The sequence below is a fragment of the Ammospiza nelsoni genome, chromosome 3 (assembly GCF_027579445.1).
Source record: "Ammospiza nelsoni isolate bAmmNel1 chromosome 3, bAmmNel1.pri, whole genome shotgun sequence".
Lineage (NCBI taxonomy): Eukaryota > Metazoa > Chordata > Aves > Passeriformes > Passerellidae > Ammospiza > Ammospiza nelsoni.
Genome location: NC_080635.1, coordinates 99,787,292 through 99,804,206, shown reverse-complemented (window position 1 = coordinate 99,804,206; position 16,915 = coordinate 99,787,292). Strand labels below are relative to the sequence as shown.

Below are 16,915 nucleotides of genomic sequence, written 5' to 3'. Positions count from 1 at the left end.
TGAGAATGACACAAGAGAGTTAAATAGCCCAGGTAGCAGCACGGGTTGGTTTTGGATAAGCGAAAGTCAGAGACCAACTTGGAGCTATGTAACTACTGAGATCACCGGCACCTTATGTCAAAAATTTATTTAAAGGATTTGTACATAACTCTACCATAGCCCCTTAGATGCTGAGGTGCACTCCATACCCTGACAAGATGTAGAAGGCTGAAGCAGCTGCACTGGGAGCTGTGCTGCACAGGGGCCATGCTGCTGGAAGCTGGAATGAGTGTGCCCTGGGTGTGTGGTGCCAGTCTCAAATGAATTAGAGGGCCTGGGGCTTTGATCTGTGTTAGCATGGGTTAGAAGAGTTTGAGTGTCATAAACTGGAATAGAAATTGCCAACTACACTCATCCTTTGAAAGAAAAAATACTGGAAATCACTTAAGTGATGTGTATCTGTTATTGTGACTACTCACCCCAAAATCCTCGACAAGAACAACTGAGTAATGATCTGCTTGTCTCCAACTCTCTGCATGGCTGTGGGTATTCCTCTTCCCTAACTGTGCAAGCCCCTCTGCACATTACTGCTCATCCCTGCACACATGGTTACCTGACCTGCATACAGACCCCCACAAATTGAAGCTCCTGTGCCATCTCTCATTCATTAATGCAGTTTCATGGGTTTGCTTTCTCTTGGCTGGTCCATTTTTACATGCACCTGTCTGAGCCAGCACAGGATGCAAACAGAGCCTTCTCTGGTTTCAATGGAAACCATTGCACTTATACTTTTCACATCCTCATAGAACTAGCACGTGACGTAACAGGTTCTTCCTCTAAATTTGATCATATGTGTTCCTTCACTCTGCCTACTCAAGACAAACCTTCACCAAAGTCCCACATATGGACAATACTCTACAAGGGACCATATTTGTCCCTAATATGTATGTAACTCTCAAAAAGTTGCAATTTTTATTTTTTGCATGGTTTAAATCTCTTCAGTTATATCACATTCAACATAATAATATACATTTTAAATAAAAAGAAATAATAATAAATACCTGTTTTGCTGCATAAGGATGAGGCAAACCACCAACGAATATGGATCCTGTTTCAAGCCAATAAGAACTGGACCAGAAATTTCTAGTTATACTTGTATTTGAAGATAACTTCAGGATTGACATTTCTGCTTCGCATGGTACCATGTCTTGCCTGCACAAATTCAGAAATAGGCACATTTTACAACCCTATATTGCTTACATTACTATCTGACAAATTAATTAGGCTGTTACAAAACCAACAAGGAAAGAAAATCAAATAAATAGATGTTTTGTATTATAGAACTATAAATGTAAAAGAAGCTGTTTAACAAGCTGTAAGTTGCCTTGTCTTTGTGGTTTGAAATTCTATTAAAATGAAGCCATATTGTAAATCTGGGCAGTTTAATTGCTAAAAAAGCCAAAGCACATAAATGACTGAATAAAAAGAGTTAGAAAATTTTGAATGATAACAAGAAGACTTCTTAATTTGCAAAAAATACATCAATTTAACTGAAATATTTTAAATATCCCTCTTTCTCATCACACACACACAAATCACAAAAGCAATTTAAAACAAGCTGCATTTTAGAAAGTGCAGAGGTACTATAATAATCTGTATTACTTATCTTCAAAAGTACCATTCCTAAAGCTGAAGTCAGTAATATTAGGCCCTGAAATTAATATATACATTCCCATTTCCCTTCCTCACTCACATACCCTCTTAAAAATGTTGCCATTAACAACATGCATAAATTGGCAACAACAAACAGAAGGTACCAAGCAAACAATTTGGTTTCTTTCAATTCTTTTAAATGATGTAAAGGTCATTTGCATTCCAATAACCAGCTGGCAGCAATCTTTTTATCTTCATTGAAGAAAGCACAATAAGAAAATATCAGAACTAAACCATTCTCTTATGGGAGAATTTCTTTTAGCCTATCCTTCTCTCTGTACATGAAACAAATTAGAGTTCTATCAGTTCTATATTTAAAGCTATCCAAGTGTTTTTTGTAACATGAGTGCCACAAAAAATCTATGTGAAAACAGCAAATAAAAAAACCCCTAAAAAAAACCAACCAAAAATCCACCAAAATCACAGACCAACAACTCACAGCTCTATAAAAGCAATTTGGGCAGGATGCAGTAGGTATTGTATGAATTCAGTTTATTTCTGACAATTCAAAAAACATTTGAAATTTCTTACAAAAAAGAGCATTAAAAGCTTTCTTAATTATATTCTGTCATATGGTAATATATGGATTCTCACATATAATTTCGTAAAGTCTTCTATGTGTTTTTAACAGACATAGTGGGGAGCTAACATTAGTAAAAATTGCAAACAGTTCTCTATGTTTTTCATGTAATTCTCTTCTGAGATACTTTCAGAACAATGTGCAAACATGGTGATACATATTTACAGAAAGGCCTATAAATATTTGTGTATGTAACATGGCCTGTCCATCCTATGGCAAACAACTTCAGGTGAAGAATAAAAAATTTTGGTTTGTTGCTAAAATCACGAATGAAAAAGATAAATAAATTGGGGTTTTGATTCTGTGGACTGAAAACTAGTGTCTTAATGGATTGATTCAGGGGATTTTTTGTTCTCCCCTCAAATTTTTTTGACCTTGATAATAGCTAACATGAATGCAAAAAAGGAGCCAAATGTGTCTAGAATCAAGGAAAGAAATGTTTTTCCTACCATGTTTTTTGGATATTATACGATGGCTGTAAGTCTAAGAACACACACAAGGTTCTGTAACACACCATTTTCATTAATGCCTTACAAAGGGAGTTTGCTGATAATGTGTGTAACTGCCACAATCATTCTCTGTAGCTCTATTTGCAATGGTCAAGAAATTTTTACTGCTGTTTGAACCCAGTATGACATCTTGGATATATCATTCTATAGAAAAGAGTGGCAATGAGACTTCAAACAAAAAAAAATTTGACTTTGCAAATATCTAAAATTACTTCTCTTTCTGATAAAACGATATTGTAATCATGAATAAAAACATAATAAAAATATAGCAGTATTTCAGAAATATTTAAAGTCAGACTTGTTTTAACGCAGTGCAATTCTTAAGATGGAGTGGAAGAGGGTCAGGAAGGAACTGTCAGGCTTTTCTTTTTAACTATTTGACAGATGTGCTAAGTGAAGTACAGCTGCTCAGACAATTTCTGCTTTTCTCTTAATTATTATTTCTTCTACATGTTTTCAGATGTTAACACTGAAACTAGTTACATGACCATGTATTTACTTCTATCACACAAACACCATATTGATGTTGTTCTTTCCATATTAGCTTTAGACATATTTTTAGCTTGTCCTTAATAGCTTATATGATTGATATGTGAAAGTATTTTTGTGTCCATATATTAAAAGAATATTTTGAAAATAATTCCCAGTATTTGGTTTCAGAAAACAAGTTAATGCAATTCAAAGCATGAGCTGCCTTTGCCCTAAGCTTGTTAGAATGTCAGCCATGCACCTCTGATTGTGTTTGATTGAATCTAGCAGGGTCTGGCCAAATTAGAATAATGACTTTAAACCATTGTTTAGCATTTGCTGATGATACAATCACTGGGTCACATATGCACTCTATGAAATTTCCATCAGGCTTTTAGAATACTTTTTCGACAATCAGCACATCAGGTGCTTTAAAGGTCAAGTAAGACGACAGGGCTTTCTGCATAATTATAAATGTGGAAATGCATACAGCAACTCTCAAGCACTTTTGCTGGGTAAGCTACCAGTAATTGTGCCTCAGTCCAAGCCAGCAGTAATAGTTCACAGTTTCCTCATTTGTAACCACACAAATGTAGTGATTAAATACTGGCGTATTAATTATAACCTGAAGATGAATTCTGTCTAAACAGTACAAAACCCATTGTTCAGTGCCTTGCAGGTTGGAACGACGGAAAGGTCAGACAATAATTTGATAACTATTGATATAACAGTCCCTAAACATGGCAACGTCTGTATGAAATCCAAGTCCTTTTACATAATGTCTTTACCTTCTGACATTTTTCAGTGATGATTAACAGACATTTTTAGGATTATCATAAAATGGTAAAAAAGTAAGAAAAAAAGGACAGAAGCAGAGGAGGGAAAGGGGGATGTTCAGAAAAAGTATTTTGTCAGTCATGCTGTGCAGCTTTGCTGGGAATAAAAATTCTTTTACCTTTTTTTCTGATAGAAAAGGAAAATCTTCTGTTCTAGAAACAAGATTGAAACTTTCACCTGTCTCTAGAAATTTCACTTGAATGTGGCCATGATAAACAACAATAAATTATTCACTAATAACATTGAATTGTTTAGGTTGTAATATTAGCATTCTGTCTATTATACAAAAGCAACAAGATATTTAAAGCATCTATACCGAACATAAGTTGTGAACCACCAGAAGTAAAGAAGTTTTATTATAATATATCATAAAACAAACCCTAATTCCCCAATTGTATTGAAGACAATTTTTTAAATGAAGCTGAGAACATATTTCACTTTAATTATATTTAGTTATTATTTATAGATTTATTAGCTTAAAAAAAGACAACTTGTTTTTCACTCAGTAGTGGAGGTTTACATTTTCTGGTTTCATACACAAACTGTTCCTTGCAGTAGAATATTTATTTTTGTAAAATTTTGACAAAACAATAAACTTACTGTCACTACAATCAAGAGAAACTTTTTCTGAAGGCACATTTAAAAGGTTGCATCAATTTTTACCTAGCAATGGTTTTGAAATCTTTACAGCTTTTCAAAGGTGTTTGAGGCAACTTTAGGAATCGATCATCTGGACCCCTCTACTCAGAAAGTTTTGCAGGTTTCAGTGTTGGAGGTTTACAAAATCTGATTCAATAAAGCACTGAGCAACCTGTTCTGACCTTGGCTGGCCCTGCTTTGAGCAGGAGGTTGGGCTAAAGACGTCCTGAAGCCCTTTTTAGCCCAAAATACCCTACAATTCTACAAACCTGACACCTTCCTTCAGCAGAGAAAACCCCAGAAATTCCATACTAATAACAGTTACAGAATAAGGCAGAATCTCTTATTACCTGCAGTAGATTTATCTAGATAGAATATATTCCAGTTCACTCACAGTCATTACATTTTCACTCTGCAGTAAAATGCATAATTTTACAATACTCTCATCTGTTGTGCTGACTTTGCCCTACTGAGACACCAGGTAACACACATTTCCAAGTTTTAGATAAACCCATTATTCAACATCTATTTATTCTCATTTCTCTGATAACACATTTCCTGAGCTTGAAGCTGGTTTCTTGGTCTGGTCTTACATTTAACTGTCATTTAACTAAACAAATAAGAACAATGAAACTAATGATGCAAATTTCTCTAATAATACAACAAAGGAAGGAAATGAACTTTGTTTCATTTTCTAATAAATAAATAAATATAGTATCCCCTTTTCACAGAAATTACACTTACACTACTATGCTAAAGTCCACAAGTTGAGTTCAAATCCTGACATGGAATCATCCATATTTTTACAAAGTCATCACTGTTTCTCTTACGGTTACGAAGGAAGTTAAACATTATCTTCAATTCTGAAACTTACAAAATTCACTGGTTAGTGCAATTCAGGAATCATTTCAAACTCACCTTACCAAACTTTTTTTACCATAAATTTTTTTGGTAAAAAAGATCTTAGACTTGCCAGTTGGTGTCAGTTCAGAGACCAGCCTTCAGATTTTAGTTTAATTTACTACTTTAGCTATAGCTAAAAAAAACCAACTATCTATGCCTCTGGCCCTTTCTGTCTTTGCAGTTTCCTGCTTCTGGTTTCTTGCTGCTCACAGCATATCAACCATAGATACTACTTACAGAAATTAAACTTAGAAAACTGTATGCACTTATTTAAAGCTGAGGGAGATGTGTCACTTAGGGAAAATCTTGGCTCAAATGAGAGTACTGTATTTAAGTATTCAGAGAGCAGGAAGTTTAGAGTTGGATTTAGACTTGGAATACTGCAATTTTAAGTGAATCTTACAGACTGTTTATAATAAAAAACAGTTACATTGTGGGAATTCATATTTACATCAGCTCTGCTGGCCAATGTTATTTCTGATCTCTATACCCTATCTGTGCTCTCCTTCATACAAGTTACATGTCTATGATATGTGGCCAAAGCAGCCACAGAACACTGAACCCACTTTTAGTATCCATAAGTATCTTCTGATGTTCCATAGAAAATAATACAGAACAAAGCCTGATGTATTGCTATTGGCCTGTTATTAGAGTCCTATTTTACTGGTTTCATGTCTCTGCCCCTGCAATAAGCTGCTTTAGAAGATAATGCAGAAAATTTTAATTCTTATAAGTGACACTAACAATCTCTTTTGAGATCCAAAGCAAAATAAAGTAGCTATGACAGAAACATTTCTAGCATTTTTAAAATTAAACAACCTGAGGAAGAAAATTTCACAATACATGACAGATTTGTCACTTGCATGATTCTAAATTTTTATGAGTGTCTGCTTTAAGGCAGAGTTCTGAGAATATGTAGAATGTGATTTATACACAAGATGTAGCATGACTAAGTAAGCTTTTGTTTTAAGGAGGCTGTAAAACAACAGTTTGTATCAAACTAATTAGTGGTATTAAATCACTATTAACTGTTATTAGGATCAATTTAGTATAATTAAATCCATTGCGTTCAATGATATCACAAGGAAAAGGCAGTTGCTTATTCTCTGTTGATTCATAAGAAGGTTGTGAAAAATAGCCAGTCTGGAAAATTAAAAAATATGTGCAACACCTTAAATTTCCATTTCATAATGAGTTTTGATTTCAATTAGGATTTTTTTTAACATTGCATTGATGCAAAATAAAATAAAATTACCTAGCTGAAAAAAAGTCCAATACGTTTTAAACATTTTTTTAGTAGAAGACTTTATGGAAACTAAATGCCTGATACAAAAAATATTAATGCCCAGTTTCTCTGACATAATTTCTAGGTTTTATCCATTTCCACTATTCCTTTCTACGTGGAATCTTAGTTCTTGCTGAATGAATAAAGTAATTGCTGTAGTGACTTTAGAACAGCAAAAGATATTCTGCCATGTCTGGCAAGGCAGGACCAAGATCTTTCCTACACAGCTCAAAAAGAATATCATCCTGTCGCATCAGCAGTACAACTCCATGATTGTTTGCTGGCAGAAATTGTTTCTGAAACAAAGTTAAATTGATAATTTTAGAAGACAAACTTCAAGCTAACATTTTAAAGAAACTCTGAAGTTAGTGGAGGGCTGTGGGCTCCACCATATACAGTAGATGTGGTGGAGCCTGGATAATCTCACTGGCACCTCATATAGTTAGAGGTGTGGTTTGAATGGCACCTTAGGCAAAGGACCCTATATGAGCCCTGGAAACATGGGTCAGCAGCCAAACAAAGAAATAAGAAGAATAAAGTGGTTTAAACATGGAAAAAACAACCAAGACTTTTGAGGTCAAAAGTGTCCCTTTAACATTCAGGCATTCTGAATTGTCTCCCTTTTGTTGGAGTAACTAATCCAAAAAGTCATAAACCCCCTCTTTAAGGATAGAATTTATTTAGCACATAAGATAACTAGATTCTTAAAAGATTTTTTTAATAATGAAAATGTAGCAATAAGTATGATTAAATAAAATCCTTGAAAGCAAATTTATTCTCTAACTTGAAATAAATTTTCTACTAGATATAATTTGTCCTAAAAAAATCTCCTTCTTTTGTCTGTCCTTCATCTGCTTTTTTTCAGGATTTTCTGTCTGCGCTGTTGCCGCAGACTCTGTGCAAGCTCCATCCTGCCCTTCAGGGAAAAAAAAAAGCTTATTTGCTTTCAGAAGAGGTGCAGTCTCTCTGCCTCCAGGTAACTCTGACTGAAAGGGATTCATGTGGGATAAAGTAGACAGCCAGCTTCCTTCTTGCTACGCAGGAGTTACAGTGTACAGAATTCACACAGCACTGTCTCAGTAAACAAGGCTGCCACACTGCCTGTCCTGCTCTTTGCATATCCTGCTCTGTTCAGAGGAGAAAAGGATTGCTTGCATCATCTTTCAAATACTCATGCTGCCTCATATCTTCTGCAGTACAATGACTTTTAAAAAAATGTATGTCTTCAGGTTTCTGGATGCAATTTGCAGTGCCTATCAGCATTTTTCTCCCACTACAGAACCATCTAATTATTTTCATTTCTCCATTTTCTGAACATGTCTCAAATAACAGAGCAGTGAAAGGGTACATAGCAGTCAAAAATATCTTTGTGGTGAGAGTGAATTACACCTCTTATATGTCTGCACTGCTGGCTCAGTCCTGAGCATTACCTCAATACCTGAGACATCAGGTTAGCAGGGTCAGAAGGGAATCTTTATCCACCTTTTATTTTCAGCTTTTTACTGAAGCACTGGCTGGGGTTTGCCAGACAGAATAATCTGTATACATAAACTGCCCACCAAAGCTGTGGGTTTAGGAAGAGGTGATCACGGTAAAGTGTATCTTAGGAAAATATTTAATAGAATGGCTTGATTTAAATGAAATCTATGTTTTTCATAGACTTCAAACAAAATATTGATCATTCAAGATATAGAAGTGGTCAAACTACTGGTCCCTTGGTGGTCAAATAATGTTCCCTTCTGGCCTGAAAATTTAAACCCAAGAAATTTTAGAAATTTTAACTTAGATAAAAACAATAGCTTATTTTACTTTATGCTGCTATGTTTAAATCATGATATACTTTCATCCACAGAGAGAAAAGAAGTTGTATAAATATTTTTTAAAACCTACATTGTTTTTTCTCCACTAAGCTTGTTTATGGTAGCTAGTATATTAACTCCTTATTAATATGCACCAATTGTATAAAATATGTTGATACCATATGTGAAAACCTGAGTTCTTAAAATCACTTTGATTACAAAATCAAAGTCCGCAGCACATTTAAGTGTATAAAAGGAAATACTAGATTGTGTGCATTATATATATTATGTCTGCTTTTCCTAAAACCAAAATCCATTCAGAAATAGGATATGGGTACATTCAATTACTTTTTATAAGGAAAAAATGTTTATAATATATTGAAAAACTCAGATGATAATATTATTACTTTATTTTAAAAAATAGCAATTTGAATTATTCTGGTAAGAAAATTTTGAATGTTCTGTGAAATTAATAATGTGAACAATAGAGTTAAGAACTATTGTATAGATCACATGGGACAGAACAGGATTTCAATACTCTTAAACAGACAACAGCTAAAGACATGTCCTGAGGTAAAGCCTCCAGCAAACACATAAATTGTTTAGACAATATCTCTAACAGATGTGGCACTTGGTGATGTGCAGCAGTCAGTAAGAGAGGCAAGTTGTTTCTTTGCTTTTTGTGATAAAGATAGACAAAGAAAGGCAATTTCTAGTATTGAAAAAAAAATTTCTGAATCTAAAATAAAAATATACTTTTGTTTTTCACAATAAAGACACTTCAAAAAACGGTACAACCATTAGTGCTGTTGTCGTACAGTAGGTTCTACTATTGAAGCTTAAGATGTTCTCCTAAAAAAAAATAGTTCAGCCTTACTGGTATTTTAGAAATCTCTGGGATTAACAGAACATGACTGCAGTGATACTCTGTACTTGAAACTTACTTCTGGTATTTGTGCACAAAAATGATCTTAAGCTACAGAAATCTATTCTTATTCACAGAGGAAACTGGGTAAGTATAAATTCATGGATGGTCTCTTTCCTTAATAATTGTTCAGCAGCAGCTATAATAAATGCATTCTCCTATTCAACCTATGTAGAGATCAGTTTTCTTATCTGTGTTTTTTAGTGAGATGCTGTTGCTGCTCTCTAGCATCTACAGAGTCATTATTTCCACTGTGTTTTAAATCATTAAAGAGGGAGAACTATCACAGAATAATACAATAATTAAGGTTGGAAAAGACCTCTAAGGTCACCGGTCAAACCACTAACCTAATATTGCAAAGTTCATCACTAAACCATGTCCCTAACTGCAACCTCTAAATTTAAAAAAAAAATACTTCCAGTGAAGGTCACACTTTGGGCAGCCTTTTCCAATACTTAACAACCAATACTGTGATGAAATTTTTCCTAATATCCAACCTAAACTTCCCCTCGTGCAACTTGAGGCCATTTCCTCTCATCTTGTTACCTGGAAGAAGGTACTGACCTCCACTTGGCTACAACCTCCTTTCAGGTATCTATAGAGAGCAACATGCTGTCTCCTGAACCTCATTTTCTTCCAGCTGAACAACCCCAGCTCCCAAATAGAAAGATACATTAAAGAAGGTTTAAGTTATAAAGTATTAATGAGATAAAGTAAAAAAAAAAAATTAGTTACAAGAGGGAATATTATTGGCTTAATTCCTCCTCTACTAATCTGTGAAAGGATTAAAATCAAATTAACTCTCTCTAAATGTACTGTGCACATTACCAGAATGAACTGGAAAACACGTATGTTCCAACTACAAAGATTTCAGAACCTTTCCTCTATTTAGTGTTTTCTGATTCTTATTTGGCTTCAGTTTCACAGTTCATAAATCACAATCTCCTTTGATTCTGTTGCTTCAATCCAGCATTACCATTTCTGTGGCACTCTTATGCTCTGCCAGCAGGCAGCAATAGTGTCATCATGTAATAGAAATCTTCAGCCCCAGAAATTGTCCACCTTTTGAGCTACTTGTGCCAATAGTCAACCTATGCTGTTAAAAGTTAGTATCTTTTTCCTTTCACAAGTATTTAATAATACCCTTTTTGGGGATATTGTTCATTTTTCCTGCTCATCTGTGTGATAGTTACTATATCTATTCAACGTTAAATTTCTTTATCTTTGTCCAAAATCCCCAAACCAAAATGAAAAAGAATCCTTACAATTTTTTTCACACTTCACGATCAACTCATTCCTATTTTCCACTTTACAAATCCAGGTCTTGATATCAGTATCAATATTTTCAATGTTTTAATTATTTTCATTCCCCATTAAATGAAAATGCCTGCATTTCTAAACTATATTCTCAAACCCATTTGTTTTCAGTGTCTTGGCATCTCTGCAATGTATATCGGACGTTAAGTAGCAGATATAAACTACTTAGGATTTAACATACAGTGAATTTAAGAAAATACAAATGTCATTCTATTACCAGTGTTAATTCATCATAAATAAATTGAACTAAGTAAAAAACCCCCTGTACTTTATCCAAGTAAGCTCCACTGATTTGGGAAAAGTTTCAGACCATATAAAAATTAGAAATTATTAGGTAAGTCAGCACATGTATTTCATTCACCCTTAGTTTTACACTAGGCACTTTAGGAGGGACTGAAAAAAAAGACCAACACAACCACGGTTAAGAAGTTTGTGAGGACCCTGTCAATGGCCAGTTTAGAGGTCCAGCAACTTCCTAAATCTTTTGTATTGGTAACATACAAAACAGGCTAAACCCTGATGGATCTAAGTACTTAAACTTCTTGCTGCTGATGCAAGTCCATTGACAGCTTTCTTGGGAGACAAGAAGAAAATTAAAAGACCCTGAAGCTATTTTATATCAAGAATATATTTCTCACTTTTCATAAATATTGAATACAGCATTTCATAAATATTGAATAGAGATCTCTAACTAAACAGCAGCAGTTGGTAATAATATCTTTTGACTTACACTGCTTCTTGAGGATACGGACCATTAAGCATGTTTTCAACAAGTATATGACCTTTACATGGTACATGAAACAACAGATGAGTGACTTCTTCACCCATATGCTGTCATGCTAAAAAATGAAGGTCAAAATTCTGCACCTTTGCAATAAAGTAAAAACAGGAATTTACAATAAAAGAAATAAAAAGAACAAAAAAAAAAAAAAAAACCAAAACAGAGAAGCGTCTGCAGGATTTGCTACCCACTTTATCTATCATATGCTTATCTTACCTGCCTAAAAGTCCTAGGGAAAATATGAGGTTTGTAGCATGTTGTGAAGGATAATAAATACAGGATACTTTGCACCATATGGATTATCTCAGACCCTCATAAAAAGCTGTCAAAACCAAGCAATATAAAAGCTCCTGAATGAGCACATGTTGCATTTTGGCATGATTATAAAGATCTTTTTCTGACTAAAGGAATCAGAAAACTTTTACATCTCAAAAGCAAGACAATCAATCACTAAAAGTCCTATAGGTTACTAGTGCAAAACTCAAATTAAAAACAATAGGAGTTAAAGTAGAGGAATAAAACACTCTTTGAAAAGCAGATTTTACAGTCAGTTTATAATGGAGCACAACACCAGATTATAATCCAAAATATCTCAGACAATTAAAAAAAATTCAAACACGATAGACTCACATTAAAGAATGAAGTTGTATTCATGACATCTATTGCATAACAAATTTATAAATGGAAAAATTTGCTAAAGCAATTGAAAATAATAATCTGAGACTTCAATTATATAAAAATACTTTTTACATAATTGAGGAAACTATTTGTATCAGTACTGAACTGGGGCAAGAAAAGGCAAATTTCTAATATTGCTGCTGCAGTTTGGTTTGCTTCTGCAATACATATTATTTTATCAACTCGTTTTGATGACAAAGATTGAAGAAGAAAAAGCTTAAAGCAGTTAATGGAGGCAGTTTTATGAAGGCTGGAATGAGAAGATTGTGGCCGAGCATCCCATGCATTGCCAGTAAGAAAACTGTATCTACACTACAAAACCAAACATGTAAACCTTCCAGTGCTTGAGTCTAACATTTTCTTCTCTTCACAATATCCTGCAGTAATCCAATCCCTGTGGGATATTGCCCATATCCATTTTTCACAGTAGCTCGCTCACTTCCCTGGTAACACTCAAGAAAACCAAAACAATAGTCAGAAATGTGAGTGAAACAGCTGCAATGAAGTTTCATTAACAGGCTTAGTACAAAACCACAGTAGTTTACACATGAAATGGAACTTTCAGGCACTGCTCTGAGGCAAACCTTGGCAACGTTGGTTTTAGCAGCCAATTCTAGATTAGACTAATCTGACGCAAAAAGTTACATTCTAACCCAAATTATCCACAATATCCCAGATTTTGAAGCAAATACAGTCCTTACATTGTACCAAATTTATTAAATTATTACAGTTTTTGTAGTCACAATATTCCATCATCAGGAAAAATGTTCTTCAGCAATGCTGCTACTTTTCTTTCAGCACGAATACCATGATGAACCATGAGAACTGCATAAAGGACATTGTTTGACAGCAATATGCACGTTTTTTGCAAACATTAGATAGTGTGTCATTTATTTTATTTTCGTGAGGAATTATTTCTGTGGGAAAAAGGAAGCAGTAAAATGTTCTCCTGTAAGGAGAAAAGGAAGATACTATCATTATCTAATTTTCACTGTACTTAAACTTGTATTTAACAGCAGTCACTACTTTTAAGTCTACTTTCATTTAATATGATATTGTAGAGGCATCACACTCTTTGAAGATGGCTTATCTTCAGTAGGTGAAATGCACTGCTTTTCCTTAATTGAAAAGACAAAATCCTTTCCATCACAGGATTACATCAAAAGAGCTCCAAAAAATTAAGATAACATTAAATAATTAAAATTAGCATTTTCTTTCAAAAAAAGTTATTTTTATTATCTAAAATATCTGTTCACAATGCTTAACATATGCACAACAAAGAAAATCCTGTGTGCATACCCACGATGTTACAATATGTAGTATCTCCTACATTCCCATTTAACTTCACCGGTTTCCCAGATACCATTGTTCAAAACTTAACATATTTATCTCACTGAAAATCAGTTTTGAGAAGATTAAATATTTGCAAGCCTCTAGAAAGTTGTCGAATAAGTTACAGAAATTTTTCACCAAAGTTATTTTAAGTTTTCTTATGCTGTTTCTATTACACTGCAGTTGATTAAATGAAATGTTAACTTTATAAAACAATTAACTCATATTTCAAGACTGACTCTATCAAACTTAACTGTCAACAATATATATTTAATTGTCAATATAGGAAAAAATGTAAAGCATATATATACAGGATATATACTTTATAATTAATTCAAGCACATGTGAAAATGCATGAGATGACAGTGAGAAGCAACTCCAAATCTTCCTGACATCTACATTGCTGATATTTTGAATCTTAGAATCATAGAATCACAGAGTTGTTTAGGTTGGAAAAGATCTTTAAAGCCATCAATCTCCACTGTTAAACCAGCACTGCCTAGTCCATCCAACACTAAACCCTAGCTCTAACTGCCATGTCTACATGACTTTTATATATCTCCAGTGATGGTGACACAGACACTTCCCTATACATCCTCTTTCAGTGTTTTACAACCCTTTCTGAGAAGATTTTTTTCCAAATATCCAACCTAAACCTCCTCTGGTGCAACTTGAGGCCATTTCCTCTTGTCTGATTTCTTGTTAGTCAGGGGAAGAGACTGACCCCTACCTCACTATAGACTCCTTTCAGGGAGTTGTAGGGGGGCCATAAGGTCTCCTTTCAGCCTCTTCTTCTCCCAGCCAGACGGCCCCAGCTCCCTCAGCCACTTCTCACAAGCCTCACACAATTGGCCTTGACCCATTGATTCAGCCTGCCCAGATCCTTCTGCAGAGCTTTCTTGCCCTCCAGTGAACCAACGCTCGCACACAACTTGGTGTCATCTGCAGAATGCCATCTTAAAACAACTACTTCCAGAACTATTTCCACTCTTCTGAAGTCAGTAGAATGATGAATTATTAATTGCTCTGTAACTAGCCTGAGTCTCATAAATGGTATGCATGCCTTCTTTTTCAGCAGGAGAAATAAGTGTGGCCCATTTCCTGAGCTGTCCTGAAATAATTTCCTGCAAATGAAAGAAAGTTCCTTTCTTTTTTATGCTCAAAAGGAAAAGCAAAATATAGAAATTAGGTTGGCTTTCTTTTGTCATGGGCTATCATCATGTCACAGGGCTGATTTAGAGACTCGAGCTTTTTTCTGCTTGATGGAGTAGGGGGAAAATGCATGGAATAAGTGCATTCCCATAATAGTAATTAGTGGATCTCTGAGGGATGACAGTGACATCACAGTTTGAATTCTTCAGTGCCAGGAGAAAGGCACTGTAGAGAGTTACTGAGGGTTCAGGTATTCATACTTTTGCTATTTTCAGGATCTTAAATCTTTCTTAAAATGAGTAACAAAGGAATAACAATTGAATTATAATGGATTTCAACTATCTAGGTAACAAAAAATTTTATGTCTCCACTTATGCCCTTTCTCTGTCACTTGGGATATGTCCTCTTTGGGATCCTCTCTTACTTGTATTTAATGGGCTTGCCGAGTACTTGAGTATTTAGTCTCTATTCATATAGAAGCTACTTAGTAATTTTATCATCTTTGTTCTCTAAAAACTATTTTCCAATTTAATTTCTCTATCTTGGTATGTAGAGGGAGTCATAACCAGGAAATAAACAGAACTCAGTATGTTATTAGATTTTAGAGAATCTCACTTTTATCAGTGCCATTGAGATACTGTGTTCTATTTCTTCCTGGTCATGGAGGAGCTTACACTTGCTTTAGCTTCCATTAGCATGGCTTGGTTTATGCTGCTCCTTTTTGGGTGATAAGCACAACCACAGTGGATTACTGGCTTTTGCTCCTTGCATTAATTTGTGTGTGTTACTGAGCAGTCCTAGCCATGAGAGTGGTTTAACTTGCTGGAAAAAAAATTATGATAGCAATGGTAACTGAAATGCAGAAACAAACTTTGGTTCTCCTGACTGAGTACTCAGTGCCACATCTGAGGCAGCAGGCACAATATAATGGATACACACTCCACCATATTTCCCCATGGAAGGAAGGGGAGACAGTCTTGCCCTGCAAAAGTTCTTCATTTAACAATATTTGGACAGATATAGCGATAAAAGGTCTATTCCAGTGAAAGGTTTGTATTCCTTCTGCACTCCTCCACAAACGTTTTAAGGACTAACTTACTCCTGAGAGACAAGCAGACAGTTAGCTTGCTTTCTTCTTGCTGGACAAGAAGGCTGGACCATTTTTAAGCTACCTAATAGGAACTAGGCACTCAGAGAGCACACTAGGTGCCTAACTTTCCTATAAAGTGAACCCAAAACTTTCACTTCCAAGGCTGTGGATTCTATGATCACAGATATTTGGTCATTAGATACATATATGCACAAACACTAAGGAAAGCCTACTACCTACCCCTTTTTCCTATCTCATTTTCTTTTCATTTTATTCTCCTTCAGTTGCACGTATTGCTACTTTTACAGGAATAATATATCCTATTACGAGTTGCAAGTCAGTGACAGCAATGAAAGTCATGGTGCTGCTTCTGCCTATCTATTTATTTTCCAGTATTTTTCTATAAATCACACTCTCATTGTTGGAAATTCAACTATTTCCTGGACTGAGTAGCTTGGATTTACTGTGCAGCATCTTCCCTGACTGAATGTTTATGTTTGCTACAGTAAATTACTTCAAAAAGAATAAATTTATTTCCACTAAGCACATCAGGGATGTGATGAGCACTGTCCAACTGTAGATTTAAACATTCTTTCCAAGGATGTGTTTTGGCCCAGACTACCATAACATAATTTTACAGTATGTGTTGAGGTATCATAGTTAATCAGATATAATATCTGTGGGATTTACTAATGGTCCAAACTATGTGATCTTTGATAAAAACAGAAAACAGTAAACTTACCTAATTTGCACACTGTACCAGTATCCATTGTCCACTCTAGCAGTAGTAGTGATGTTTTTGATTTCTGCTGCGTCATCACATAAATACTGGTACTAAAGAATGGGAAAAGGTTTTAATAACATTATTTCCAATAATTAAACAGTTTCAGGCATTGAAACTTGAATTTTAAAATGATAAATGGTTTAA

General features: G+C 34.7%; 1 protein-coding gene across 1 annotated transcript in view; it reads right to left on the bottom strand.

The window, feature by feature from the left end:
* EYS (eyes shut homolog) overlaps window positions 1-16,915 on the bottom strand; it is a 703,265-nt gene that overhangs the window by 243,087 nt on the left and 443,263 nt on the right. The window contains exons 34-35 of the mRNA XM_059467250.1: window positions 16,730-16,821; window positions 1,041-1,191 (exon numbers count right to left, since the gene is read on the bottom strand). Of these exons, the coding sequence (XP_059323233.1) occupies window positions 1,041-1,191; window positions 16,730-16,821 (243 nt within the window). The remainder of the gene's footprint in view (window positions 1-1,040; window positions 1,192-16,729; window positions 16,822-16,915) is intronic.